The sequence below is a fragment of the Zingiber officinale genome, chromosome 9B (assembly GCF_018446385.1).
Source record: "Zingiber officinale cultivar Zhangliang chromosome 9B, Zo_v1.1, whole genome shotgun sequence".
NCBI classification, from domain to species: domain Eukaryota; kingdom Viridiplantae; phylum Streptophyta; class Magnoliopsida; order Zingiberales; family Zingiberaceae; genus Zingiber; species Zingiber officinale.
Window position 1 is genome coordinate 4,116,025 of NC_056003.1, and position 27,244 is coordinate 4,143,268.

At 38.8% G+C, this 27,244-nt stretch overlaps 2 protein-coding genes and 1 pseudogene across 3 annotated transcripts; 1 reads left to right on the forward strand and 2 right to left on the reverse strand.

Annotated features, from left to right (window-relative positions):
- Positions 1–702: 702 nt before the first annotated feature.
- On the forward strand, positions 703–15,881 carry LOC122023464 (CSC1-like protein At1g32090). Of its 2 annotated transcripts, XM_042581581.1 has the most exons (11): positions 703–1,279; positions 4,352–4,504; positions 5,834–5,969; positions 7,826–7,927; positions 8,089–8,208; positions 8,511–8,591; positions 10,959–11,299; positions 14,284–14,529; positions 14,743–15,067; positions 15,183–15,416; positions 15,502–15,881. In XM_042581581.1, the coding sequence occupies exons 1-11, from the start codon at positions 966–968 to the stop codon at positions 15,733–15,735; spliced, it is 2,286 nt and encodes a 761-aa protein (XP_042437515.1). In that variant the 5' UTR covers positions 703–965; the 3' UTR covers positions 15,736–15,881. The 2 variants fall into 2 exon arrangements, with proteins under 2 accessions (XP_042437515.1, XP_042437516.1); XM_042581582.1 differs by lacking the exon at positions 4,352–4,504.
- Positions 15,882–15,948: 67 nt separating this feature from the next.
- LOC122023466 (probable methyltransferase At1g29790) lies at positions 15,949–18,008 on the reverse strand. Its single transcript, XM_042581583.1, has 3 exons — positions 17,858–18,008; positions 16,337–17,681; positions 15,949–16,239 (listed from the first exon to the last, which is right to left on the reverse strand). Exon 2 carries the CDS (start codon positions 17,501–17,503, stop codon positions 16,337–16,339), a length of 1,167 nt encoding a protein of 388 aa, XP_042437517.1. The 5' UTR covers positions 17,504–17,681; positions 17,858–18,008; the 3' UTR covers positions 15,949–16,239.
- LOC122023465 lies at positions 17,784–26,621 on the reverse strand (annotated as a pseudogene).
- Between the last annotated feature and the right edge of the window lie 623 nt (positions 26,622–27,244).

Sequence of the window (27,244 nt, forward strand, 5' to 3'; positions counted from 1 at the left end):
TATACGACACTTTGTATCCTGAATTTACTGAGTCAGTCGTGCGGACAGTGAGTGTGCTGGTTAACTATATATTATTGTATAAAAGTCAATTAGATGAAATAGATGAGATACAGCTATTAAAAAAATATTATTCTCTTTAATATGGATTAAGGGGTAGACCGGTAGGCGGTAGTGAAGCACCACCCGATGACAGGCTGGAGGAATTTGATTGATCCAATAAGAAAGTTCAACGTGCGGGACCACAAGCCGAATTTATGGGAGGGGAGAGCAGTCACGAGTGACCATTACACCAATTTAGTTGGTTAAGAGAGAATTCCCTTAGGACGAGCAGTGTTGATATCGTGAGATATGAGATTTAAATTTTAGTATAATGGGAATAATTTTTTTATATATATTTAATGTTGAAGGGGAGTTTTAATGTAACGATAAAATTATTATTATTTAATAAAAAAATCATGAATTTAAATTCTGAAAAGATTATGTACAATAAAATTTTTACTGAAATTTCACGTGACTGAAATTTCATACACCGGATTAATTTTTTTATATATTAATCATTATTTTAAATATTAGTAATAATCGGTGTTAATCTAGAATAGATTAATAGAACGCTGAAGACGAACATACTGACCTTTTGCTATCGCAGTGAAAGTGACTAGTGAGTGACATAACACCAGCTGCTAACAACTAATAACAAAAGCATTATTATCTGTCCTCCCGCGGCGCGGCGCTCACAAGTGCGTCGCCGCCTTTACATATTCGCCGGGAAGATTCCTTTTTATCTCAACCAGTGGAAGGCACACTTTACAGTTCCCTTTCCCTTCTGCTCTGTTCTTCTCTGGTGCTTCGCTTCTTGTCTTCTATTTGGGTTTCCTCCGCCCACACGCTTCCCCGTCGCAAAGCCAGCTAGCTCTTTTCCTTCGTCTTGATGGATTCCTGAGAGGTTCCTCTGGGTCGTCGGGCTCATGGCGACTGTCGAGGATCTTGGCGTCTCGGCGTTCATCAACATTTTGAGCGCATTCGCATTCCTCGTCCTTTTCGCTGTCCTCCGGATTCAGCCCATCAACGATAGGATTTACTTTCCGAAATGGTACATTACCGGCGGGCGCAAGAGCCCCGTGGTGTGCGGCTGCGGGGTCAGCAGGTTCGTCAATCTCAATCTCTCGACCTACTTGACGTTCCTCAACTGGATACCTGGAGCTCTTAGGATGAGTGAGTCTGAGATTATTCATCATGCTGGGCTGGATTCCGCTGTCTATCTCCGGATCTATATTATCGGGTGAGCTCTGGAATTTTGCTGCTTTTTGTAGATTTTTTTTTTTTTCATGTTTGATAATCCTCTCCGGACTTCTGTTTTGAGTTCTTTTTCACTGGCTTTTCTTTCACCTCTGGTTTGTCGGGGGAAAAATCTTCTACTCGGGCAGTAGACAGATCTCTATCTTATGACTTCTTAGTCAAGGGTTTTTCATTCGAGTTATTGACTCAACGTTTCGATTAAAGTTTTTTGCGCAAATGATCTGACCTTGAACGATACCCAAGCAAGGTTATTAATCTTGAATTTTGATTTTGGCAACTTTTAGTCGAAGACTTTTGGTAATTTTTAATGAACTAGAAGGCTTCAATTTCCCTTTTGCTGTCTTGTAGGAAAAGCTTGATTATTTAGCTCTCTTAGAATTAATCTGCACAAATTAGATGGAAAATATGATCATAGTCAGCTTCCTTGCCCACGTCGCTGCTTCGGCCTCTACTATTTTTTTTTTTTTTTTTCCTAAACAATGGAAATAGCGTGAACACACCATTTACAGCTTCCAATATTTTAAAGATGCCAAGTTGTGCAATCTAAGATTATCTAAGAGATGCTCTTGACATCCAGCGTATAATACTGAGATTATGCATATATTCTCATCTATAAAAGCATCATGCAACCAGCAGCAAGCTGAGCTATGAGCCGAGAAGAATAAGGGAAAGAACAGCTGGACTTGGTTATAACTAGATTGGCAAAGCTCTTTGTTCAGTGACCACATATGATTGGTGCAGGAAGAAGTAGAGGCCTTTCCATTTAACAGACACTCTACATTTTCAGAGCTGAAGGTCCATTCAACTGTGTAGAAGATCTCTAATATCAACCCTGCAGCCATAAAAAATGTCCTTTCAGCAGTGAGCCCATAAAACAGATAACCAAGCATGTAGCCAAGGTGAATGTTGCATAAGGTATCAGAATTGGCCAACAAATCTGTTGATCTATCTAACGCGTTAGACAATTATATAACCTCATAATATTTGTCATCTAGTTATTGCTGTGAAGCAATCAACGAATAGATGACTAGTGGTTTCATTGTTAGAGGCCAAAGGAGGTAGACTAATGAAGTTTCAAAGCATAAAGCTGGATCTTCCATAAATGTATACTTCCTTGCTAGTCTATCTTTGGTATTTAGTTTATTGTGCGGTGCTAACCAAGAGAATATTTTCACCTTCAAAGTGGGTAATAATGCCAAATCAAATGAGCCAAAGGATTTGATACCCCACAGTGAGCTAAGAAGTGGATGTCTGATAAAATTGGCAATTGACCATTGCAAGTCCATTGCCAGCAGAATGAAGTAGCACTCAAGATTGGCTGAATAGTCATAGTAGTTGAATAGAGACTGAGCATTTCTCAGCTAAGAAGCAGCTGTGTATACAAAATACCAGGGGAGAAATAATTGAAGTTGAACTCATTAATTCTGACATCTAGTACCTATATGAAGGAAAAAAGAATAGAAATGAATGCTTTGGACGCAAACCCCCTTGCCTTATAGTATACCAGAAAGAGAAATCTGAAGAATGTGAAATGGTGAACTCCATACTCAAATAGTTGGAACTATCCAAATATCCCTCCAAATCTGAGATCGTCTTCAATTTGAAGAAGTTATCAGCCATATGGAAGAAGAGAAATAAGAATGGAAGACCAAAAAGTTCCAAAACAGTTTCGGGTATAATTAAAAGTGACCATCAGCTAGGTAATTAGGCTAAATCCAACAATCTAGTATCTAAAATGCCCAAACCTCCTAACTCTATAGATGCAGCCAAAGCACTGGAAGGAGATGATGTGAAGCTCGAAGGTGCTGAAAGAACATTCCTTGGCAGCGATCCAGCTTATAATGTAATATCGGGATCAGTAGCAAACCATGGAAGAAACGACATTATTGATCTATAAACCATGGAAGAACTGACATTATAAGAAGGATCACTGCCAAAGTTCCAAGTGACAATAAATCTTACTCACAATCTGTCCCCATATTCTCAATCAGGTTTTCTGACTCCCAATTGATAATCGAGGTAATCTATGGGCAATTCTTGATACTGACATTTAAAATGTTGCTGAAATATACTCCGAGATGCTTTGTACGTACTGCAGAAATCAGAGAAGGTAGAATAATTATATTTCTTATGTTAAAGGGATAACCATCACTTAGGTATAAATATGACATTGGCATAAACCTAAACCTAAAATGCTAATGAGGGACTAAACCCCTACATCAATAACCCACCCTGTTAATACTAATTCCTCTTACACTCGTCCTGAAGCTGTAGCATAGATAGTGTCTATGTCCAGCTTGTTGTATGAACTAGAGAAACTTCTCATAAGCAAACTATAAATTAGACTCAAGGAGAAAAGTAAATTGCACTTACATTTATATCTAAAATGTAATTTGATAAAATAATATTGGTAAGTGCCAGCTCATTTTGATTCTGAGCATGAGAAAGGTAATTATTCCTACTTATTTTGTCCTCTATTCAAAGTTCAAACATATTTGAATATTAAATAAATCAATACTCATGTTTTTTTTCCATGAATATTAGTTCCATGATCACAAATACTGTTGGAATTGAAAAAGAAAGTGCATTTTCAATCAATAAACTAGCTTATATGTATGTGCCAATTGGTTTTTGGTGCAGTCATACAACACCCCTGATCTCTCGTGAATCATATTAACAGCTTATATTAACAGGCTTTATTTTCTTGTTAAACAATAGTGTTTCTAGGAAAATTGCAACACTTTGATGTTCAATTGATATTCATAGATTAGTGTACAAAAGGTTCCATTGAAGCATAACTGAAAGGTTATTGAAGTTGGTTTTCTTTTTTAATTTAACTCATCAATGGGCTGTTTTTTTGTACATCTTATTAGTGTATGGTCCTTGTGGTTGTTTAAGAAAAATGTAATTTGTGTGTTGTTATCTATTTCTTAATTTTTTGTTTTTTTGTTTCCTTGCTTCTACTACTTCATGTTGCATGCAACTCTACTACTTCTGCTGCTAATTTGTGTTGGCACAATGGTTTGCTCAATAATTGTCTCTCTGCCTTCTTCAGGCTAAAGATTTTTGTGCCAATCACAGTCCTTGCACTGTTGATACTAATTCCAGTTAATGTATCTGGTGGTACACTATTAAACATCAACAGAAATATCATGTTCAGTGACATTGATAAGCTTTCAATTTCAAATGTTAGTAATGGATCTCAAAGGTAAACCATTCATCTCTATTGGTCAATGCTATTCATTCAGACAACAATAATTGATATGTTCCAGTGTTGCATACATATAATTTTGTTTTTAGCTGCTACAAAGAATTCAATTTTTACTTATTTAAGACAAAGAAACTAAGAATATGTCTTGATATTTTGAACTTAAATTTGTTTCATATATTCATACTCATTTTTCTATCCTGGAGGTACACGTTTGAACCTGTTCAGAAAGTCTTTCCTAAAATAACTCATGTCTTCCATGAACTATTTGCATTATTGAAAATAGCCAATAAAAAAAAGAGAAAACCCTACAACTTCATGGGTGATGGTTTTGTAAGGTAAGAAGGAATAGCTTATGGAAAATATGGCTTAGAATTCACTACAACAGAAATATAAGACAAAAAGTTGTTTTCGATGTTTAGGGAAGTAATGGTATATACTATGTATTAGTATATGACTTGGATAAGGTAATATTTTAAACTGTGAAATGTTCATGAAAGAGAAGATAGTGAGTAGGCTAATGTTTGGTTGACTAGATTCTAGAAAAGGGTTAACCACAGAAAGGATTTTCTGTACCTAGCAGTGATTGCTTTAAAGTGAAAACCTTTTGCTTGACTTGATTTTAGAACATGGCGAACAATGGAAAAATGATTCCTTTCCCGATCTGTTATAAATAAGCACTTAATGCTGTTATCTCAATATGTTTTTTTCTAAATTTTTCTGTTCATATTTGCATCTTGCACTTTTTTTTTTATAGCTTTATTGTTGTTACTTGTGTGTAGTGTTAGATTTCAGAAATGCCATTATGTTTTACAATGTTTTAGCATTATTTAGGAACTTGATACTTACATAACAATCTTATTGTGATGGTGAAGTAGCATCAAAAGAAAATGCTGAGACAGAGAATTGGAAGTACAAATATTATTAATCATAGGAACAACACTTTTATAAAATCCATCTCTACTAATCTAGAAAAGAAATAGTGCTAATTGGGAAATACAATAATCCCATTATTTGACTACCAAATCAAAAATAGTAAATCAAAATAGAATAATTACTACACACTCAAAATCAGAATTCAAAATTTAAATCTTATTCCTAATCTCATCAATCGGGAACATTGAAGAAAAATTTTCTTGAATAGAAGGATTCATGTTCTGGACAAGGTTATTTTTGCATTGTATTTGAAATGTTCCTTATATTTTTTAATAAGCGATCAGTATATTTTCAATGTTTGTTTTTAGTTAAATATCCCTTACCTTGTATTCTTGTCAAATATATGCTGTGTTCTTTTTATCTCCATTTATATGATTATTTGTCTCTACTTAGATTCTGGATTCACATTTTGATGGCATACTTGTTCACATTATGGACCTTGTATGTTCTCTACAAGGAATATGACAATGTAGCATTTATGAGGTTACATTTTCTAGCGTCTCAGCATCGCCGAGTTGATCAATTTACTGTAAGTAACAGCTGCGATGTTCCACCTTTAAATTGCATGTCTTACTGTGCCTTCTTTTTCTCTATAGCATTTGTTAGTGTGAATGATTAAGAGATTTTATATGCAACTAAATCAATTCCAGTGACCTTGTAATGGATAGTGTTTACTTTATGAAAATGTTCTCTTTTAAAATTTGTATTGGTTGGATCATAAGGTGTATTTGGGATAATGCTCTTTTGGTCCTTTCTCTCTATATAATCCATCTATAAAGTTGTGATGGTTTCACAGAAATTTAGAAATATATCATAAATAAAAATCTCAACTAGATAGTGCTGCCTAGTTAGCTAGAGGGTGGCAGATTTGTTACAATGGAGCAGGGATCAATTCCTAGCGGGCACATGTCCTCGTGGAAAAAACTCCTCCCACTCCCTAGTCACTTGGCAGTCAGCTATAAGCTGACCCCGTGATTTACCTCCCTTTACATAACCTAAAGACGGGCTGTGAGGGGTGCCTGAGGTGAACCTAATCACCTTTTGCTACAATCAAAAGATCTATGACCCTTTGTACAAGGACTACAAAGTCTTTCCTAAAATAACTCATGCCTTCCATGAACTATTTGCATTATTGAAAATAGCCAATTGAAAAAGAGAAAACCCTTCAACTTCATGGGTGATGATTTTCTAAGGTAAGAAGGAATAACATATGGAAAATATGGCTTAGAATTCACCACAACAGAAATGTAAGACAAAAGGTTGTTTTTGGTGTTTAGGAAAGTAATGGTATATACTATGTATTAGTATATGACATGGATAAGGTAATATTTTAAACTGTGAAACCATCTAGTTTGATAATATAATGGTATATACTTAACTAATATAATATTTTTGATAAAAATATCAATAAAGTAGTTTTTTCTACTTTGAAATTTGCACACTGAGAATGCCAAAGTATATGCAATTTGTCCCTTTTCGACATTTTGCTTCTAAGGACATCATTAATTTAATCACTTGAGATTATAACTCGGAGAAAATTGGTCTTTTGAATGCAACAATGGGCTACTATTGCATTGCCTGTAGAAGGGTGTGACATTCACGTTCTAGCTTGCTCACGTTGCATACACCTTGGTTAGAAGCATTTGACAAGAGGAGCTTGAACAAATGCAGGATTTGCTGTCACACACACTGTGACTTCCAACTGATCACACAATCTATTGACTCACGCCCATTCTATGGCCTTTGCTTGGTTAAACGAATTTGAAGTAGAGTGAAAGAGAAGTGGGTGGGTCTTTGACAGCAGCAGGAGAGAGGAAGGATGACGGTCTTGCTGTAGCAACAACAAGAGAAGAGTGGGAAGGGGTGGGCAAGAACAGTACTGAGCAATAGGGCTAATGTTGGCTCAACCGTGATAGCAAATGCAAACAAGAAATTAGGGGCATAAAGCTTTTTAGTTCTAAATGAATTTCCCCATTGGCATTGCTACTATTTATTGCAGAAGATAATTTGTTGTTTTACTAATTAATTTCTTCTGAAATTAGTGTAATAAAAGCTGCCAAAAGACATAAATAATTCTTTTGATCCATTCAAAATCCAACAACTATCCTATGTTTGATAATGGATTAATAATTTACACGGTGGAAATTTCTTTTGGGTAATTTTCAGGAACACTTACTGCAATCTGACAAGTGATAGCTGTCAACATGAAAACAGACCAGGCCCACCCCATAACCCTTTTTATTTCTTTCTTTCTTTCTTTCTTTCTTTCTTATGTTATCAAAGCTCAACATTTTCTATATTTTTCTATTTCTATTTGTTATTTCATCATCTCACGTCTTTCCTAGGCAAATCAAAGATTCTGATCAGTGATTTCTTTCCTTCCAGGTTGTAGTGAGAAATGTGCCACATGTTTCAGGACATTCCATCTCGGAGAGTATTGAACAATTTTTTCAAAGAAACCACCCTGACCATTATATAGGACACCAGGTACTGCTGCTATTATTTCACTAATAGTGCTTTTTTGATAAAAACTTTTAAGGTACTTTCCACAAGAAAACAATAATACTTTGTTATAGATAATTTGCTTGCTTCTATTAGAATAAGAAAAAAATCAGATGAATTAAATGCACATTCTTTGTTTTCTTCAGGCTGTGTACAATGCAAACAGATTTGCCAGACTGGTGAGGCAGAAGGAAAGATTACAAAATTGGTTGGACTATAACCAACTGAAATATGAAAGACATCCAGATAAAAGGCCAACCACTAAGGTACACTCTAACCCTAAGTTTAAATTTTAAGTTGGTTAGATATATTCTGAGTCTCTGATAGATATGTTATTTAGGATTTGCACTGATTCGTGATTAATTTTAGTATAAGTATGATCCTGAACAGTTGGAATTTTGGGGGATTTGCATTTGTTATTGTAGTTTGATTGTAAAATTTAGTAATATTTGTAATTGTGATGTACTAATAAAATTAAAGATACTTCACACTATCAGGAAGAAATCAAAACATAATAGCAATTTTTTCTTTTAATTATTCCTGTGACGTTTTCAATTAAATGTTGCAGGGAGGGTTTTTAGGCCTTTGTGGTGAAAAAGTGGATGCCATCAATTATTATAGAGAAAAAATTAGTGAGCTTGACGAAAAGGTAATCAGTGCTTCTACTCTATTCACTCCTGTAATATTAATTTCTAACAGAGATTTATTTATTTTATTGCCCAATTTGGAGAAACGAACTATTGTATTGCTTTAATGAGATTACAATATTATATAGGCATGTATAGCCTCATAATAAAACTCCAACCTTGAGATACTAATACAGCACTAAACCCACTATACCTAGTACCTAATATCTCCAGTACTTAACAATCTCCTTTAAGCTGGAAATAGATATTATCTATGTTCACTTTCTTACATAGACTAAAGAACCTCTCATACTAATAACTAGAACATAAGCTTGACACAACAATAATGGAACTAGTAGCATATTCCTCACACTTGTAAAATGAAAGTTTAAAGGAGTAAATGGGCATGCAACTAATGGTCGCTTCGACTTAAAGCATCTACATCAGATACCGTATTCAAAGATTTTACCTTAAATTTTGGATATGCTAGCTAAAAAATCTTTGCATCAGCTACCCTATCCATTCGCTAAATTATGCATTTATTAACATTACTTTTTTAAATTTAAGGAATGGATTCCATTCCCTAAACATCATAGAACAGAGAGAAGAAATAGAAAAGTTGATATATGGTGTATTGAAAAGTGGATATCTAAATTTAATAAAGTAACTTTTTTACCCTAAATTATGCATTTTAGATAGGGAAGCTAGTGTGGATGCTCTTAATAAAACAACTTTGGAAATAGTTGGAGTGTATTTGCAATGATTTATTCAACCTCAGATCAACCAACACATCATTAAGAGATAGAAGATAGAAAGATAAGATTAATGAAACTAGTATAAAGAGTGATTTCAAGAGTGTTGTTCGAGTGGTCTTCTTTATCAAGTGGCGGATATAACAACACACAATAGGATGTGAGAAAAAGAAAACACTTGAGGGTTGTAGTAGAAAGATGATAACACATCGCAGCGTGATATATTGTTGGACGTAACAAAATGAGAACAAGACATTTTCATTGGAGATGAATAGCGTAGTTTGATCCTTTGTTGGACATAAACAATGAGAACTAGACATATTCTTTGTTCAGATTGTCATTTAAGATGAATAGTTGGATAAAAGTACACATGAAAGAAACACAAGGAGAAGAATAGGAGGATGACAAACAACCAAGGATTCCCTTCATGATGTGACCCAATGAAGATGACTTGTGAGGTTGTGTAGAAGACCAAAAGTAAAAGGCAAAAGGACATGGATTAAAAGGGAAAAGATGGAGGACTTGGATCCACATGTACAGACTAGGAAGCACCATCAGAATATGGTGTTAGCAATCAAGAGAGAGGTTACTATAAAGAAGAGGATCAACATCAGATGGGTTGGTAGATACCAGATATGTTGGTCTCTCTCAAAAGAGGCTGAATGAGAGAGGCAACTCAAAGTCGATTTAGAGGCGTCGATGAGAGGACGATGTAGGAGGATGCTCTGCCTTCTTCACGCGGACCTGCTCTGGACGTAATTCTCCTTTATCATAAAGGAGTTGCTGCAACTATATGCTCAACATTGATGAACTATTTAGGCTCCCTTGTTTGGATTCACACGCAGTAGAATTTGAGGGAAGCACCAAGTGGAGGCTAGATCATCGATGGATAGATCAAGAAAGAACATAAGCTGTGGGGCTCAAATGGCCTTGACAGGGTTGAGATTGTGCCTATGAACAAGCAAATTTGGTAGGAAGCAATAGGGAGAGAGCAACATATCGGTGACATCTCCCACTCTTGGTGGCGCTATTGGATTAAGAGGTCAACATTTTAGAAGAGTCTCGCGAGACCGTGTTGCTTAGAAGAGGTAAATGCACTACAACAGAGTCTCATGGAATAGGTGTCGTCGTCTCTCATGGTTGTTCTGAACAAGGGAAGGCATCACGATGTCTTTTGTATGATTGGCGGGTGGATCCACAGGACATTGCATCAAAGGAGCTCCCAGCTGTGGAACTTTGCCGTGGAGGGCTTCCTCTATTTGAGGGATATTGTGAGTGCCTATCGTCAGGGATTCACATGCAGGCTATGCCAGATTGCAACTTCGGGTTCACAAATGGGAAAACATGAGAAAGAGGGAAAGAGAGAAGTAATCAAGAGATGAGGAAAGGTTGTAGAGGTGGCAGCGGCAATGTCAGCCTCCTCCTAAGGGGAATCCTCCTTTAAAAACCTTAATCTTTAGAAGGCTATGATACTATGTAGAATTTGGAAAAGGAAAATATTGTATTGCCTTAATGAAATACTCATTAGATGGCAAACAGCTCATTCATATTTATATTTTGTTCTCTCTTTTTTTTTAAGAATGTTCTGATTTTAAGTTTCCATAAGATAAATTACTTTATCTTCCCATTTGTCTTCAGATATCATATGAGCGCCAAAGAATTCTTAAAGACCCCAAAGCTATAATGCCTGTAGCATTTGTTACATTTGACTCAAGATGGGGAGCAGCTGTGTGTGCCCAAACACAGCAAAGTAAGAATCCCACTCAATGGTTGACAAAATGGGCACCCGAACCACGTGATGTATACTGGGAAAATCTACCAATTCCATTTGTTTCTCTCAGCATTCGAAGGCTTCTAATATCAATACTAGTCTTTTTGTTGGTTTTCTTTTATATGATCCCCATCGCATTTGTGCAATCACTAGCAAATCTGGAGGGTCTTGAAAGGGTTGCTCCTTTTCTAAGGCCAGTAATTGAAACGTAAGTATCTCTTATCATTGATAATAACTTGTAATACGCTGTTTGTTATATTTGTTAAAGGATCATATATCCAGACATCCTACCAAATATGGTAGGAAGATTTACTCCTTTTAGTTTATTCATGCATGGGGCTAGTTTTACAAGTATTGGTCTTTCCATGCATGCATGCTTAATATATCTGCACTCAGCCCTGGATTATTTATCACTTCTGACACAAAGTGAACTGTCAAAAGGAACTCTCTGATTAGTGCAAGTTTAACTTCCAAATTTGACATTATTTAATCATGCCACACTTGCCTTTTATTATGACGTGCCTACAAAACAAATCTGTCCAGCCTAATCTACTAAGCTGATTCTTGAGCCTTCAATAATATACTGCAAACCAATTTGTTCACGATAATAGATTTGCAATATTTAGAATCTAGATAGCTTTTGTATTTGGTTTGTTTTCGTTTGCATTATCTCACTTTGATATTCATTGAAGGTATATGATCTTGTCTCGAAGCTGAATCAGACGGATTGCCAAGGTGATTTGGGGGGAATGTTGACTGAATCGCTATAGCTCAGAGGGGGATATGCTGAGCTGCCTTCTATGTTGATCAAGTCGTCATAAGTCCTCTGGTCAACGCTACTTGCATCCAGTGACCGGGTTGCTCCGGTCCCTGGTACTTCGATGCTTGAGGCAGATTCAACGAATATATAATGAACAGAACAAATTGTAGAGTAATGAAATTTATGAAGAGTGAGTACAGTGAACGTACCCTGGCCTAGGAGGGTGCCCTCTAGTGGATCAGTGAGATAGTCGTGACGCTGATCGAGTCGTCATGATCCGAAAGAGTTGATGAATGTGAGCTGGATCTGACTACGCGGAGCAGGACGCGGTATGGATCCGAAAGGTGGCATGCAGGCCAGGACCTAACAACAATATGCAGGCCGAGGTATGACATCGGCAAGCAGGTCGGGCTATGACATCAGCACATAGACCAGGATATGACATCGACACATAGGTCGGGATATGACTACGGCACGTAGGCCAAGCTATGACATCGACACGCAAGTTAGGTCAAAGCAAAGGTCGGAACACCACAGAAGAGGAACATGACGGAAGTGGAACACGGTTAGATAGGCCACAGCAGGGCCTATGACAGCATTAGTCGACAATGAGGGTGTAAGTCTGGCCATGGGGGCAACCTATGAGGCTGTTGGTGTGAGGGGAGGAGGCAGTGCCTCTTTGGCCGGCGTTGACGCCGATGACGAGCTCAGGCGAAGGCCGCTGCAGGTGACGCCGAAGGCCTCTTGGGGCGGTGGCGGTGCTCCTCGGCGGCGTCGGCGTGGAGAAGAAAGGAGGCGATGGCTCTCCCGTGCGTCCTAGCTAGTGGCGTCGGGAGGAAGCTCCCTCGGTGGAGCTGGTGATGGGAGAAAGAAAAGGAGGGGAGCCGCGGTGACGTCGGTGAGGAGAGGAGCGTCAAAGGAGGGAGGAGGGAGGAGGGAGGAGGGAGGAGGGAGGAAACTTGGCCCCCCCCCCGGGCGGCGGACCAGAATCCCCCCTGAAAAGCCCCCTCCATTCCCCTAATGCCCATGCCCTTCTCCCTAATTACCTTGGGCCCCCTTAACACATCCGTATCAGTATATATTCTTATATTTTAGGTAGATGCACTGTATAAAAATGATTGATATGTTTCAATTTAGCATTAAACTCAAGCATAGTACACCTGAAGTTTAAAATGGTCAGTGGAAATGAAGCCTAAATTCAGCATGGGCAGTGATCCTCCTTTTGATTTCAGTTCTACTTTTTAGATAAGGTATTATTAGAATCTGATGATAAAATAATATTGATATGCTAATCCATAATATGAGAATTAGCTATATTGTTATATTTCCTCTATAGTCCCAATCATGTGATTTTAACTACCACTAGAGGGATGAAATGATAATGTTGGTACCCTTGATGCTGAGATAATGATTGTTCTAATAAGCGTGCAAGTCCTGCAGTCAGTTCCAGCAAAGTAACTTGCTAGTAGTAAGATGAATCAGAATTACAAGAACTGAAACGAGACAACATACTGCATCAAGATAAAGACCAGAATTTATAATGGTAGTGCCCCAGTGCTTAGATTTACTACCAACAGGTCTCCCTCTAGGATTCCAAATGTGATCTTACTAAACTTTAGTTTTTTCAAACTTGAAGATAACTGCTTTTATCTTGTCATGTAGGTACTACTTCATATAGATCCCTTAAAAAGAAAGAGAAAGCTAATCATAAAATAGGCCTCTTCTCCTTGAAACTTGTATTTTTAGAAACATTGTTGGTTGAGCTTGTATCTTGATGTTGAAGGATTTGCACTCTCTATTCAGCCAAACATGGCTACCATATGGGGGGCGCTTGTAAGTGCGAATATAAGAAGCATTGGCCAAGTAGATTTGCTAGCACTCTAATTCTCAGTCCTGTGCAGACCTGCTTTGCTACCATGTTAATGGGTTTGCACTTCGCATTTAGCCCACATGGAGTACCAATTTGGGAGTGGCATTATGCTTACTTAAAAGGCTCTCAAATTACCTAAACTAGGCCATGTGGGACTGGAAAGAACAGCGCATACCATCATTCTCTATGAGCAGATTTGTTACTCAACATGGATATGGTCATATGATAGCTTTCTTTATATATGACAAAGGGACTAGTTTAACGAAGTATTCTTTATGATTTCTTAGATACTAGTCCCACGTTATCATTGTATGCTAGCTGTTTTCATGCGGGCTCTTTTATCGGTTATATTATAACTTATATGTGCTCCACGTAGCATTTTAATTCTTAGAATGGCGCAAAGTTGAAATTGAGTAGCTTATGTATCTCTAAATAGTAATGATATAGACACTTGCTAAGATAATCCTGATTCTATTCTGTACATGAGACATTACATTTCCAGTCTGTTTCATGCAATTATATTTCTATTTTAGCTGACAAGTTGTTCTCTTAACATTTGCAGAAAGGTGGTCAAGAGCTTCTTGCAAGGTTTTCTGCCTGGTCTAGCTTTAAAAATATTTTTATACATTCTTCCAGCAGTTCTGGTAATGATGTCCAAAATGGAAGGTTATTTTTCACTATCATCGATTGAAAGAAAAGCAGCAGCAAAGTATTATTACTTTATGTTGGTGAATGTGTTTTTTGGAAGTATCATAGCTGGAGCAGCCTTTGAACAACTTTATTCATTTATTCATCAATCGCCTACTCAGTAATTCTCTTAAACCTTATGAATCGGTTCAATGCACATTCTTTTGGCTAATACTTATACTGTGACTTTATATTTGCTTAGAAATATCAGGCATAGGCATGAAAAAGTCCCAATGATCACATCATATTATGCCTGGATGATGTATCATTTATTTTATAACACTATATATCTTGCTTCATCTTTTGTTAATATAATACGTGGTTATGCTTGCAGAATCCCAGCAACCATTGGTGTGGCAATACCAATGAAAGCTACATTCTTTATGACCTATATTATGTTGGATGGTTGGGCAGGAATTGCAAGTGAGATTCTTCGACTCAAGCCACTGGTCATATACCATCTCAAGAACATGTTTATAGTAAAGACCGAAAGAGATAGAGAAAAAGCTATGGATCCTGGAAGTATTGATTTTCCTGAAAACCTTCCATCATTGCAACTATATTTTCTTCTCGGACTAGTTTACGCAGTTGTCACACCAGTCCTCCTTCCCTTTATCCTAGTATTCTTCGCCTTGGCTTTTCTTGTGTATCGTCACCAGGTTAGCAACCATTCTGTGTTCTCAACCGGCAGATATTCCCTCTTAGCTTCAAAATGAGTAGACGAGATTGATATGAACTCCAATTGTCCCTAACACATTCTTTTTACTGCTTCAGATTATTAACGTTTATAATCAAGAATACGAAAGTGCCGGGGCGTTTTGGCCGTTCGTGCATGGTCGTATAGTCGTAAGCTTGTTGATAGCCCAATTGACTCTTATTGGTTTGCTCAGCACAAAGAAAGCAGCCAATTCGACGCCTTTACTCACCGTGCTACCTGTATTTACAATATGGTTCCACAGATACTGCAAGAGCCGATTTGAACCTGCTTTCAGAAAGTATCCGCTCGAGGTAATGCCAAATGTTGAACTCTATTCCTAGATGCTTACGATACAATAGCAAACTGTTTGTCTTGTATTTCTCTTGTTGATAATAGGAAGCAATGGAAAGGGACATAATGGAGCGGGAATCTGAACCAAACTTGAACCTTAAAGCCTACTTAGCAGACGCATACTTGCACCCCATTTTTCACTCATTCGATGACGATGAAGAAGAGAAGGTTGAAGTCCGAGTAGACAAAGGCCAATCACATCTTTCCTCGCCTTCTAGGAGTGAAATGAGCACGGAATCCCCTCCTCATTATGTCTACCATTATGAATTTGAACCATGACAAACTAACTCGCTTTACAGGACTGTCTGATCCTTGACGTCAGATGTAAATCCGCATTCGGTTTGTTGCTCGGCCCTAGCTTGTGATCCAGCTTTCTTTTCTTATTCAATATAATGCTTCTTCGCCTTGAAGTTAGCTTTCGTCCAGTAACATGAATACCGCAGTGCTTGTAGTTCTCAGTATATTTTCAGTGATAGGAGAACAAACAAAAACTAATGGAACTTAAATCTATAAACTTACCCAATACTGAAGTAGTGTAAAAGAATACAAACTTGTGAATGTACAGACAAATTAGACGATCAAGAATAACTATCCACCAATTAGTCAATTAGCCCAAAATACGCATTTGACCAGCGACGACCGCGGTCGGTTCTGGCTTCAATGAATTCTATCACAAAGCGGTACCGTCACCGCCTCACTGTAACTCAGGGGAGCGCTCATTGTAATTTGTAACTCGTGTTCTTCCTCAAACTACTGCCGCCTCGTCCTTACGCAGATCTAGATCTTCATTTTTTTTTTGTTCAGGAAGATAATGATAACGATTAAGATCGATGTTCCCTTACATTGATCAAAAAAAAGGACAGGAGATTTTTTGCCTCACCTAGTTGGAAGAAGACTTGACTCCAGCTGCAGAGGAGATCGGAGACGGCAATGGCTTTTGAAGGAGGGCGGTGAGGTACACCTCTCCGTTCTTGAGGCCGCCGCCATCCGTCTTGTTGGCCACTGCCCATTTGATACGGCGGTATCCGAAACGCGCGATGATCGGGGCGTACACCGCCTCCAGGTCGCCGGCCCGGCAGAAGAAGTGGTCCACCCACAGCAGCCCTCCCGCTCGGAGCACCCGGTCGGCGTCGTAGAGCAGGAACTCCAGCGCCGGCGCTGGGATCCACCGGTTCACAGCGTGTCCCGTGCGCACCAGATCCAGAACCCCGTCCTGGACCGGGAACCGCTGCTGCAGCGGCGCGTGTAGCGGCACCAGCCCCCGGATCGCGGCCGCCTCGCTGTAGGGCGCCCCCAGATCCAGAGTGATGGTCAGCAGCGTCGCGTTGGCCAGCCGCCGGAGCTGCGCGGCGAGCGTGCCGGTGCCGCCTCCGACGTCGAGGCCGAGGCGGATCGGAGCGGCGCCGGCGGATCTGGCAAGGTTGAGCAGCTGGGTGAGGGGTAGATCGAGAACCGATCGGGCGGAGAGGAAGCGGGTCGATTCGACCTTGGGGTCGAAGCCGAGGGAGGCAGAGAGGCAGGAGAAGGAACGGCACGTGGCAGAAGGCCAGAGGACGGCGGCATCAGGGAGAGGGGCGAAGGGGTCAGAGGGGAGCGAGGTTAGGGGTTTTGGGGCGGTAGGGGAGAAGCAGCGGCGGCGGGGGAGCGGATGGCAGCCGCGAAGGATGAGCGCCTCGGCTAGGGCGCGGGCGTCGTCGCCGGGGCAGGCGGCGAAGGGAGTGTAGTTCATGTAGCGGTGGAGGAGGTCGGGGTGGTCGGAGCAGGCGGAGGCGATGGGAGCTATGCGAGCGTAGATCAGGAGCTCCGGCGGTGGCGCGGCGGCGGCGGAGGCGGAGGAGGAACGGAGGCGGGAGAGGTGGGAGATGGTGGCGCGTATTGTGTGCAGCTGGCGGAGGAGGTGGTCGGGGACGTCGGCGGGAGCGGAGGAGGAAGTGGCGGCGGTGGCGACGCTTCGGGTGGAGGAGAGATGGTAGAGGGAGAGGATATTGGTGGCGACCATGGCAAGCAAGAGAAGAAGATTGAGGCCCATTCCGACCGCCATGGCCATGGCCTCGCTCGCTCGCTTTTGCCACTTCTCGCACTGGAGTCAGTGTTACGTCCGTGGTGGTTAATTATGGGTAATGGCAGGCATGTGAGAATTCCGATGAGGTCACGTGACGGGAGCAGCTGGGCTGCATTATCTTGGTGATGCGACGCGGTCTCACCGACACGATTTATCGTCGTATCTGCATTAAATTGACTTTCTTGACAAAGTTAATCGGCAGAAGGAAAGTCGACTGCCGTTTCAATAGATGAAAAAATCTCATCAAAATCCCCAAACGGGAAACTAAATTTATGCCAATAGCAATGATTCGAAAAATCGCGATCTTGAGCAAACAAATACAAGGTACACTGAAGTTACCTAGAGCATTAGATGCCTTCCCCAGGAGTCTCAGACCCAGCAAGCTTTCTCCTCTGCTGATGTTCCGCAACTTTATAATCCACAACCTCCCGAAACAGCTCGGAATTCAGTTCACAGTCTTTGCTTCCGTAGACAGCGGCCTGAACACTGACCATCAACTTGGCGATTTCCCTGCCAGAAAATCCTTGAGTCTTAGCAGCAGCTTCCCTGATTACCTCTTCGGATATGCCTGTGATGATTATCTTCTCCTGCTGAGGCTGAGATTGACCAAACCAACCGGACTTGCTCTGTCCAGCCTTTACAATGTATTTATCCAAATACAACTTGAGCAACTTGTGTCGCTCATCTTCCCCGGGCAATGGGAATTCAAGAACCTCATCGATGCGGTCAGCTACAGCGGAGTCAAGATCACCAGGTCGGTTGGTGGCAAGGGCAAGCACAATGTCCTTTGACTGGTCCCCCGTGCGGAAAAGGAGAGCGTTGAGAGCACTCCTTTGGTCTTCACTCATGTATGTCTTGTTGCGCCTATAAAATACAAGGCTCAGTTAAAGTTTTCTGTTATATCAAATACCCCAAGACAGCCTATGCAAAGTGAAAGAGATATGCTTGTAAGCTGGCATGTTTAACAACTGATATGACAATATGACGGCGCATATTTAAAGTTGGATGTCCAGGCTAATATAAACAATGATTCAGGCAGAAAAAATCAGCAATAATGCTAGAGCCTAGATGATCACATAACTAGCATGTCTCGAGATTCTATTGACACAAAAAAACAATCCAAGATGAATACTGACACTGCACCTAGCTAAAAAATTAAATCAAGGATTCAGACAAATTCTACACTACATCTTTATAAAGGACTATATTATTTAGAGGAAAGGATGACTCACTCGCACAAAAATGCATCTGCCTCATCAATGAAAAGAAGCAAACCTCTTTTGGATTTCTTGGCCCAATCAAACAATTGATGTATCTTGGTGACAGCTTGTGATCCCAATGGTGCAACATCACCTCCAGTCATTAGTGCATAATCTAGGCCCTGGGGCAATATCAAGCATCATGTAAATTTAAACAGTAAGTTTACTATCATTTCTCATAATGAATCATCATGAAGCAACATACAGATTTCTGAGATAATTCTCGAGCGGCCATAGTCTTCCCTGTACCAGGGGGGCCATAAAAGAGCATGTTACGAAATGGAGACTGATGGGTCTGTGTGTTTGCAGTTGCATTGGCAAGCTGTTCAATTCTTTTTTGAAGGGATGGATGGAGGATTACATCACCTAAACCATTTCCCTTCTTTCCTGAATCTTTCCATTTCAATTTGTTTGATGTCGAGCTAACTATACGAGACAAGACGCCAGACCAGGGGTATTTTCCTCGGGATGACTCTCTGATTAGTGATGGTTGACCCAAGATTCGATCAACATATCCCCAGACTACTCTAGCACCTTCTCTGATAATTGATTACAACATACAAGACAACAGAGAAAACTTAGACTAAGCAGGACCCAAATACAACAAACAAAGAGGTTGCTATATTACTCTAGTTTAGTAGCAAACAAAAATCAGAATACCAGAGAATATCATTTGCACTTATTATAGGAAAGGTTCAAATGTGGGATTATTAACTAGCTTAAGTTTGATTGGACTGTACCTGTTTATATGTTTTGCAACAAGCATAATGGTAACCTAGATTTGTCACATGAGACAAGTGATACAAGCATCTGTCTTCCCATCCCCATTGAAGAATTAACTCTAAATTTTATCTTAGTTGTAATATCTCATTTTGTTTGGTTCTTGAGTCTCTTCTAACTTGATCAAACAAATAACTATATATCATCATCAAAAGACGATACTGAGTTTCACATCATCAACCTATTAAGTTGCTTGCAATCAAGATTCACTTGATGTTGTATTGGATAAAGTAATTTCAAATATTCAATTCTGACAGCTTAAACAAAAAAAATTTCTTTCAAGTCTACAATCTCACAAGTCAATTTGTCCATGATACACCTTATTATTGTATAATATCAGTCCATTGTCTGCTATGCGAGCTGATAATCTCTGTGGACATGGATGGTTGACACTTCACATAAATGCACACTCCTGTAGTGCCTTGGAAAGTATTACCATAGATATATTTTGACAAATAGCAGCATCGGACATTTTGAATACAGAGATCTACTGGCTAAACAAATGCACAAGCATTTGCATTGTTTCTCATAAACAGTACAGAAGTACATAGGGCAAAGAATCCATTACCTTGTTGTGTAAACCCCTGCAGCTAGAGTAGTTACACCTCCAACAGCTACAATCAATTTGTTCTGGTCGGTGAGTATTGCTCTCAAGCCACCTAAAGTGCAATAAATTTGAATATAAAGCTTAATTATCTACATTTTACATTTACTAAATAGAAATGTAAGAAGTTAGAAATTGAGATGCATTTAGCTATCAGACAAATCTATGGAAATTGAACACATTAAAGAGAAAGGATAAGAGATCACTTTGTCAGGCATATATAATAGAATACCTTAAATCATAGTTTAAACAAGATATATCAGTGATGAAAATAATTTCACCATCACAATTTTAAAGGAGTTAGATGTGCTTAGGGAATTTCTTAGAGAGTTGCGCAAGGCAATTAGAAAATCAGGTGATGAGAAAAGTGAAGCTTCAATAGATGATTAAATAGGATACAATAGATTAAAGATGATATGAACAGTTCCAAAGACAACCAATGGATTCTTGCTTAGACCAGTTTAATGGATTAGAGTTATCACACTCTAATTAAAGTAATGAAAAATGTAATTTAAGAGATCTATATATATGACTAGTAGTATAGCCTTGTGTAAAATTTAATGGAGGATAAAATCCATATAGTCAAATTGAAATAGCAGTGAGCCTAGGACTAATACATATCATTGATGTTGATGTTGCACGTATGTTTAAACAGTGTTCCCAGAAAAAAGAAATGTGTTAAATATCACCTCCATTAGCACTTTTAAAATGTAGATATTGGTGATAAGTCCTGTTTTAGGTCAGGTTCAAGTCCAGCATTCATTTTTAAAGAAATAAACACTGTAGTTATCAAAAAGAGATTTAATCATCATTAGCATATTCTATAACAGTAAAAATATCCTGCTTTAGCTCTGGTTCAAGTCCAGCATCCATTTTTACAGAATTAAACTCTGTGCTCATCATAAAGAGATTACAATGCAACTATTATCACTGTCAATCATCATTAACACATTTTATAACAGTATAGATATGACAGTAAGTTCTGTTTCGCAAGTTCTGCTGCAGGCGCCAGCATTTTGGCCATGACAGTTACGTTGAGAATTGAATACCTCATTGGTACTATAAAAGTCACCAATTCCAGAAATAGAATCCTCTTCATAGTACCCAAGTTCATAGTTTATGATGGTTATAGAAGTCAAAAAAAGATTGTGAAAGTAGGGAGAATATGGAGAACAAACAAATGTATGTGAAAAAAAGAAAGTTATTATATTGGAGCGGAATTATGTTCTTGTTTAAATCATTAAAAGGATAGATGTATGAGGAAAATTGATCATTAAAATGTGAACACTAAGGAAAAAAAGGCATGCTTTTTCCATAGCCTGAGCTGATCAGATAAGCATAAGAATTACAGTTGTGTGCATTTCTTGAAATGTTTCATTTATCTTAACCACAGAAGGGCCTGGAAGCAGCAGTTGAAGCATTGTGAATGCAATCATGCCAAATCAACAATCCCCCAAGAGAAATTTTACCATCAAATATTTAACTCACCCACACAGATGCACTTTATGAGAATTTTGGGATGTAATGATATAAAATTATGAGTAAATACTGAACAGTTGACTGCTTATCCAGGAATCTCTGAGTAAATGACCTTGTTGCCATAAATTCGGAGCAGTTGCAAAAAAGACCTTATCATTTATGACATATATACATTAGATAAACTAAATGAAATGAATGAACAAGGATACTAGATCATTTGGAACTTCCATAGTGTTAAGTTTGTACCTCCAATATGGTCAAAGGTTGTATTAATTGCTGATATCCACTTTTCTCTCTCAGCATTAGCCCGTTCTACAAGCATTCTTCTGTTTACTTCTTCAGACAATTTTGCTTCATATGCTCTTCCTTCAGCTTCTGCCAATGCTTTCACGCGAATAGTTTCACGTTCTATCTCTGCCTTTTCCCCTTCTGTCTGTCTACGCTGAGCTTGAATTTGTTCTTCAGTTGCACGACGAATCTGGTCTTGTCTAATTGATGATTCTTCTTGCATTTTCACAAGCTCTTGATTTCTTGCCCTTTGACTCTCATGCTCCGCCTGCATAAAGAACAAAACAAATTAACACACGGGGGTCGTAGACAATTTGAATAAAAAACATTACTCAGTGTACCTGCATTCTCTTTCTTACTAATTCATCCTCGTATCAAGCCATGGGCCTTCTGTTGAATTCCTCATAGATCAACCTTTGCCTGTCCTGCAAGATGGTGATATCATCCACAGAAAAGCAAAAAATCCAATATGCTAATCTGATTGAAAGAAGTTGAGGCATGAAATATCTTGACAATCCATATTAAAGCATGCAGTTTGGAGATGTGGAACATGATAATGAAACAAATAGTACACAAGGCAAACAAATAATGAGATGGAGACAACAGCCACAAAACAAAGCAAGATTCAATGTGTTAATCTGACCAAATACAAGGTGAAACTAAGGTTTAAAATAGCGTGGTGTGTCACCTGGTACAGGCGAAATATCCTGTTCTGCCCACCGACCGAAATTGGCACTCACACGCCTGAGTTACCGCGGTGAAGGAGGTGTCGTGCGTGACTCGCAGTCGCTGCGGAGACCTCACGATGACCTCGTGGCCACTGCAGAGGCCTCACGAGGATCTCGCAGCAGCTGTGGAGGCCTCGCGATGGCCTCACGGCGATCGCAGAGGCCTCGCAACTGCCGTGGAGGCCATGCAGAGGCCTTATGATGGCCTCGCAGCCTCCGCAGAGGACGCGCAGGGCTCACATTCACTGGCGGCCTGGAACACAGAGTCAACTTAACTTTTAATTAAAAAAAAACTTACATTAATAATTTCAATCAACTCCTGCATATAGTTGGGATAATTTAAATAACCTTAATTAAACCCTAATAAAAAACTATCCCATTATATATATATATATATATATAAACCATATCAGCACAACACAACACGATATGGTACCCAAACAGTATCGTTCCGGTTCAAGATCGAAACCTCGGCATGTGTCGAGATTTTAAGCCTTTGGTGAAACATAAAATCTGAATGACAACCAATTTCATCTATAACAATATGTTAGTGAGACATAGTATGAGAGGGAAACAACATGATCTCAGAAGGTGATCAACTAGTGCCCTAGTTATTCCTCCTGTGCTATACAGAGACTTTGGTGGACAACTAATCAGGACCTTAATAATCAAATAGCAACTAGTAGGCAATCAAACAAACGTCTTTATAGCAAAGCTGCAAAAATAACTGCATGTGCTACAAGAATCATCCTGAACTTTGGAGAACTGAAGTCTCTTGAGTTCAAATCTCGAACGTAGAAGAAAAAAGGAAACTCAAAAACATAAGGACAAAGAGAACTGAAGTTTAAAAAAAAAAATCTGCACGGGGAAAGAAAATTTATGTGGATTGAGTGATATTTTCATTAAAACTGAATAGGAAAAGAAACAATTTTGCTTGGAAAAGAAAATAAAATTTCAGTATAGAGACACATGGAACTCCTCAATGAATGCTGAAAAGCTAAGGCAGTTGAACAGAAAATTATCATAAGAAAAAAATATAAAAAATCTCACAGGTAGATCAATTTTACCTAAGAGGTAAGGGCGGGAGTTGAAAATCATGACCTAAACATGGTTCTAAAAGTGGCTACCTGAGCTTTTGAAAGAGGATTGTATAACTGTCACATATGACATATGCCCATTTTTGAATCATTTAGACCAGCTTAGACTGAACCAATTGACTTACAACTCAAAGCTAACTATTTGTAGCTTGTAATTCATAAATATTAACTTAATTTGCAAAAAAAAAAAGGGGCAGCTCGGTGCACGAAGTTCCCACCATGCGGGGTCATGGGGAAGGATTCATTGTACGCAGCCTTACCCTGCTTTTTGCAAGAGGCTATTTTCAAGATTCGAACCCATGACCTTTTAGTCACATAGCAACAACTTTACCGTTGCGTCAAGGCTCCCCTTCTATTAACTTAATTTGCAAGTAATAAACAATTTAGATGGTATCGATATGCATGTTCTTACATACATCATCTATCTATATCATTGACTTATATTGATTATATTCCTTTTTATAGGTTGGTCATTTTCATCAATACAATTTTTAAAAATATTTTTAATATTAACTGCATATGCCAAATGTATTGCATATACACTATACAGTAGGTTGATCACAAAATAGCACCTGCATACATTTTCTGAAATTGTGGAAATAAATATTACATCAGAGTAATTTTACATTGGAAACAATTAGGCAAGGCTCATTCAGCAAAAAAAAACTCAGGTTACGACCTTTTGCCTCATTAGGGTGAAGACATAACAACTTACTCGAAAGGGTAAAAAAGCAATCCCAATGAAACATGAGTTGGTTTTCTAAGGTTAAAGATGACGTCTTTTTTCCTTTGGTATTTCATCCAAATACAATTCAAGGACCCCCATTGAGACTTCAATGACCAAATAACTACAAAGTGAAAATATTATTTCAAAAAAAAATTTACATAACATATAGCCAACTTAGCTTGTCAGTTCAACAACTTCAGTGACTTTATTTGGGTAAAATTGTATGGTTATCAATATTATACCAAAGATGACTACAAATGAAAAAGACATGATGTATTAGCTCCTTTAGTTAGACACTCACACAACTTAGAACAATCCGTCAAAGGGGAAAAAAATTCATACAGCTTATATAAGAATGAAAAGTTTTTTTTTCAACCAGAACAATCCCTCTTACTTTCCACAATAGTGAGTGCCTCAGGTAGATTACTTCACTCCATGGAACCTATTCTAAGAGATTCACAATCTGTAATCCTATACATCTATATCAAATACCTACAAGTACCAAATCTTTAACTTCCATCCTTGGAATTTGATGTCAAAAACATTGACTTGTCAAAAACATTTGAGTAATATATGACGGAAACATAAGTCAGAGGGCTGTGATTTTGTGAATTCGACCCAGTAGTCTAAAGAATTCTAGTTAAGACCTAACTTTAAAAACATATGTCAATCACTAATAGAAACATAGCAGAAGAGATGAGCAATGGACGCATAACAGTACATTAATAAATTGCCTTCACGAGTGATTGTTTATACCACAATTATTTCTAATTCAAGCCCCAGTACACAACTTGAGAGTCTAACTGGCGAGTTTAACAAGTGGCAACTGAACACACCAAAAACCTATTAGGATGTTAAAATCCTTGCCGTTGCTCAACTTCAATAAATAAGAGAATAAAAAAATCCTTATTATGTCACTTGACTCCTCATAGTTGATCAGCAAAGTAATTACCTTATCATAGCCAAAAGCCTAAAATATAAATATGCATCATACACAACAGTTCAGTAATTTCTCATAAGTTTGCTTGTATGTGAGATTGGAAGCATATCCACGAAAGATGACAAGGACCTGTTGTAGAAATAAACCTAGACTTGAATGAGACGTAAAGGGCGCCACAGAGTTAAGAAACAACTGCGGCCTAGAAAAGAAGGCACCTTTAAAAAAGGAATGGCAGTCATCACAAATAGTCGTTCCTTCCAAGAACCTCCGAGGAGGACTAAGCAGTTAAGATACATGAAAGTGTTCCAAAAGAAGTAAGCATCTATGCGATGCAGCTCCAAGTAAGCAAGCAGGGTTCGCATAAACTTGAGATATTCACAAACTGGTGTCTTACGGTTTCATGCTGCGCTTGCAAAGCCTGAAACTCTGCCTTATTTTTCGCCAACTCTACTTGCCTTGTCTCTTCTTGCTTCTTCATCAACTCAAACACCTAATTCGCAGAAGGCAAAAAGGAGGAGTAAAGTAACAACCCTTGAGGTCTCGGAAAAGGAAAACCGAAATCAAAGGAAACACTGAATTGGATCGGTGCACACCTTTTTGGCCTGCGACGAGCTGTTGATCTCGCGCAAGGCCTTCGCACCCCTCTCCAGGGCCTCCGGATCGAAACCGGCGGCAGAGGTCCGAGGGTTGTCGTTACGAACACGAGGCGCCTCCTCCGGCGAGGTATCGGCCGTACGGGTAGGAGGAGGACCTCGGCGGGCAGAGCCGGAAGCTGTCGGAGCAGCCGCCAACGATTGTGAGAAGGGAGGGAACGTGAAGGAACCGCCGTCAGCGTAGGGTGGTCGGCAGCAAGGGCTGCGGAGGCGACGGCAGAGGCCAACATTACCGACCGAAAACCCGCCATAGGAACACGATGGTGGCAAATCGGACCCCGTAGGTCATCCGAGATGGCATGGGGGCGGAAGTTGCTGCAATCAGGCCGGATAAATCTCCTATCTCTATATTCCATGTTCGTCCCATGTTAATTCGGATGCTATGATTTATTTCTCTCGTAATGACTGTGGGTCCGGTCGGTGGGAGTCCTGGGGGCGAGGATTTCACCTTTTTGCTGCAACGATGGTGGGAAATCGTGGTCGGCAAGGAGAAGAGGCTTACAGGGTTTAAGGAGAGGCAAACTGCATTCTTGGATAACAAGTTATAATTCCATGGCGTATACTCCCACTCAGTTCAAGCTGCGGTGAGTAAAAGTTGGGTTAGACTGAAATTTAAATTGATTTTTTTTAATTAATTGGGTCGGTTTTTAATTTTTTAATTAAATAAAATGAAATATAAAAAAATAAAATAAAATATAAAAAAGTATAAAATTTCCATGACTTGATGATGGTTTTAAAAAATAATTTTTATTTTAGTTTATTTTTTATTAAAAAATTTAATTCATTCGATTGATTAGAAAAAAAAACAATCAATCTATTGTGGTGGATTTAGGCAGGCCAGGGTTATGATGCATGAAAGGGTATCATCCGAATGTTTACAATTCGATTTTTAATTATAATATATTTATAAGAATTTTTTTTTAAAATAAAACTGTAATTAAAGGATGTTGAATTTTTACATTGTTCATTGCATGCGATACTTTTTTATTTATCTTAACAGTTAATAAAAAAATTTCATAAGATTAAATTGATAGCTCTAGATTCAACGTTACTTAATATGATTAAGTACAAGGACGAATTCAGCATTTATGATGACCCTGGGAAGCAAAGATGCTTTGTTTTTTCGTTTTCAGAGTTGTCATATACATGTTGATTGAAAAGTTTGATCTCC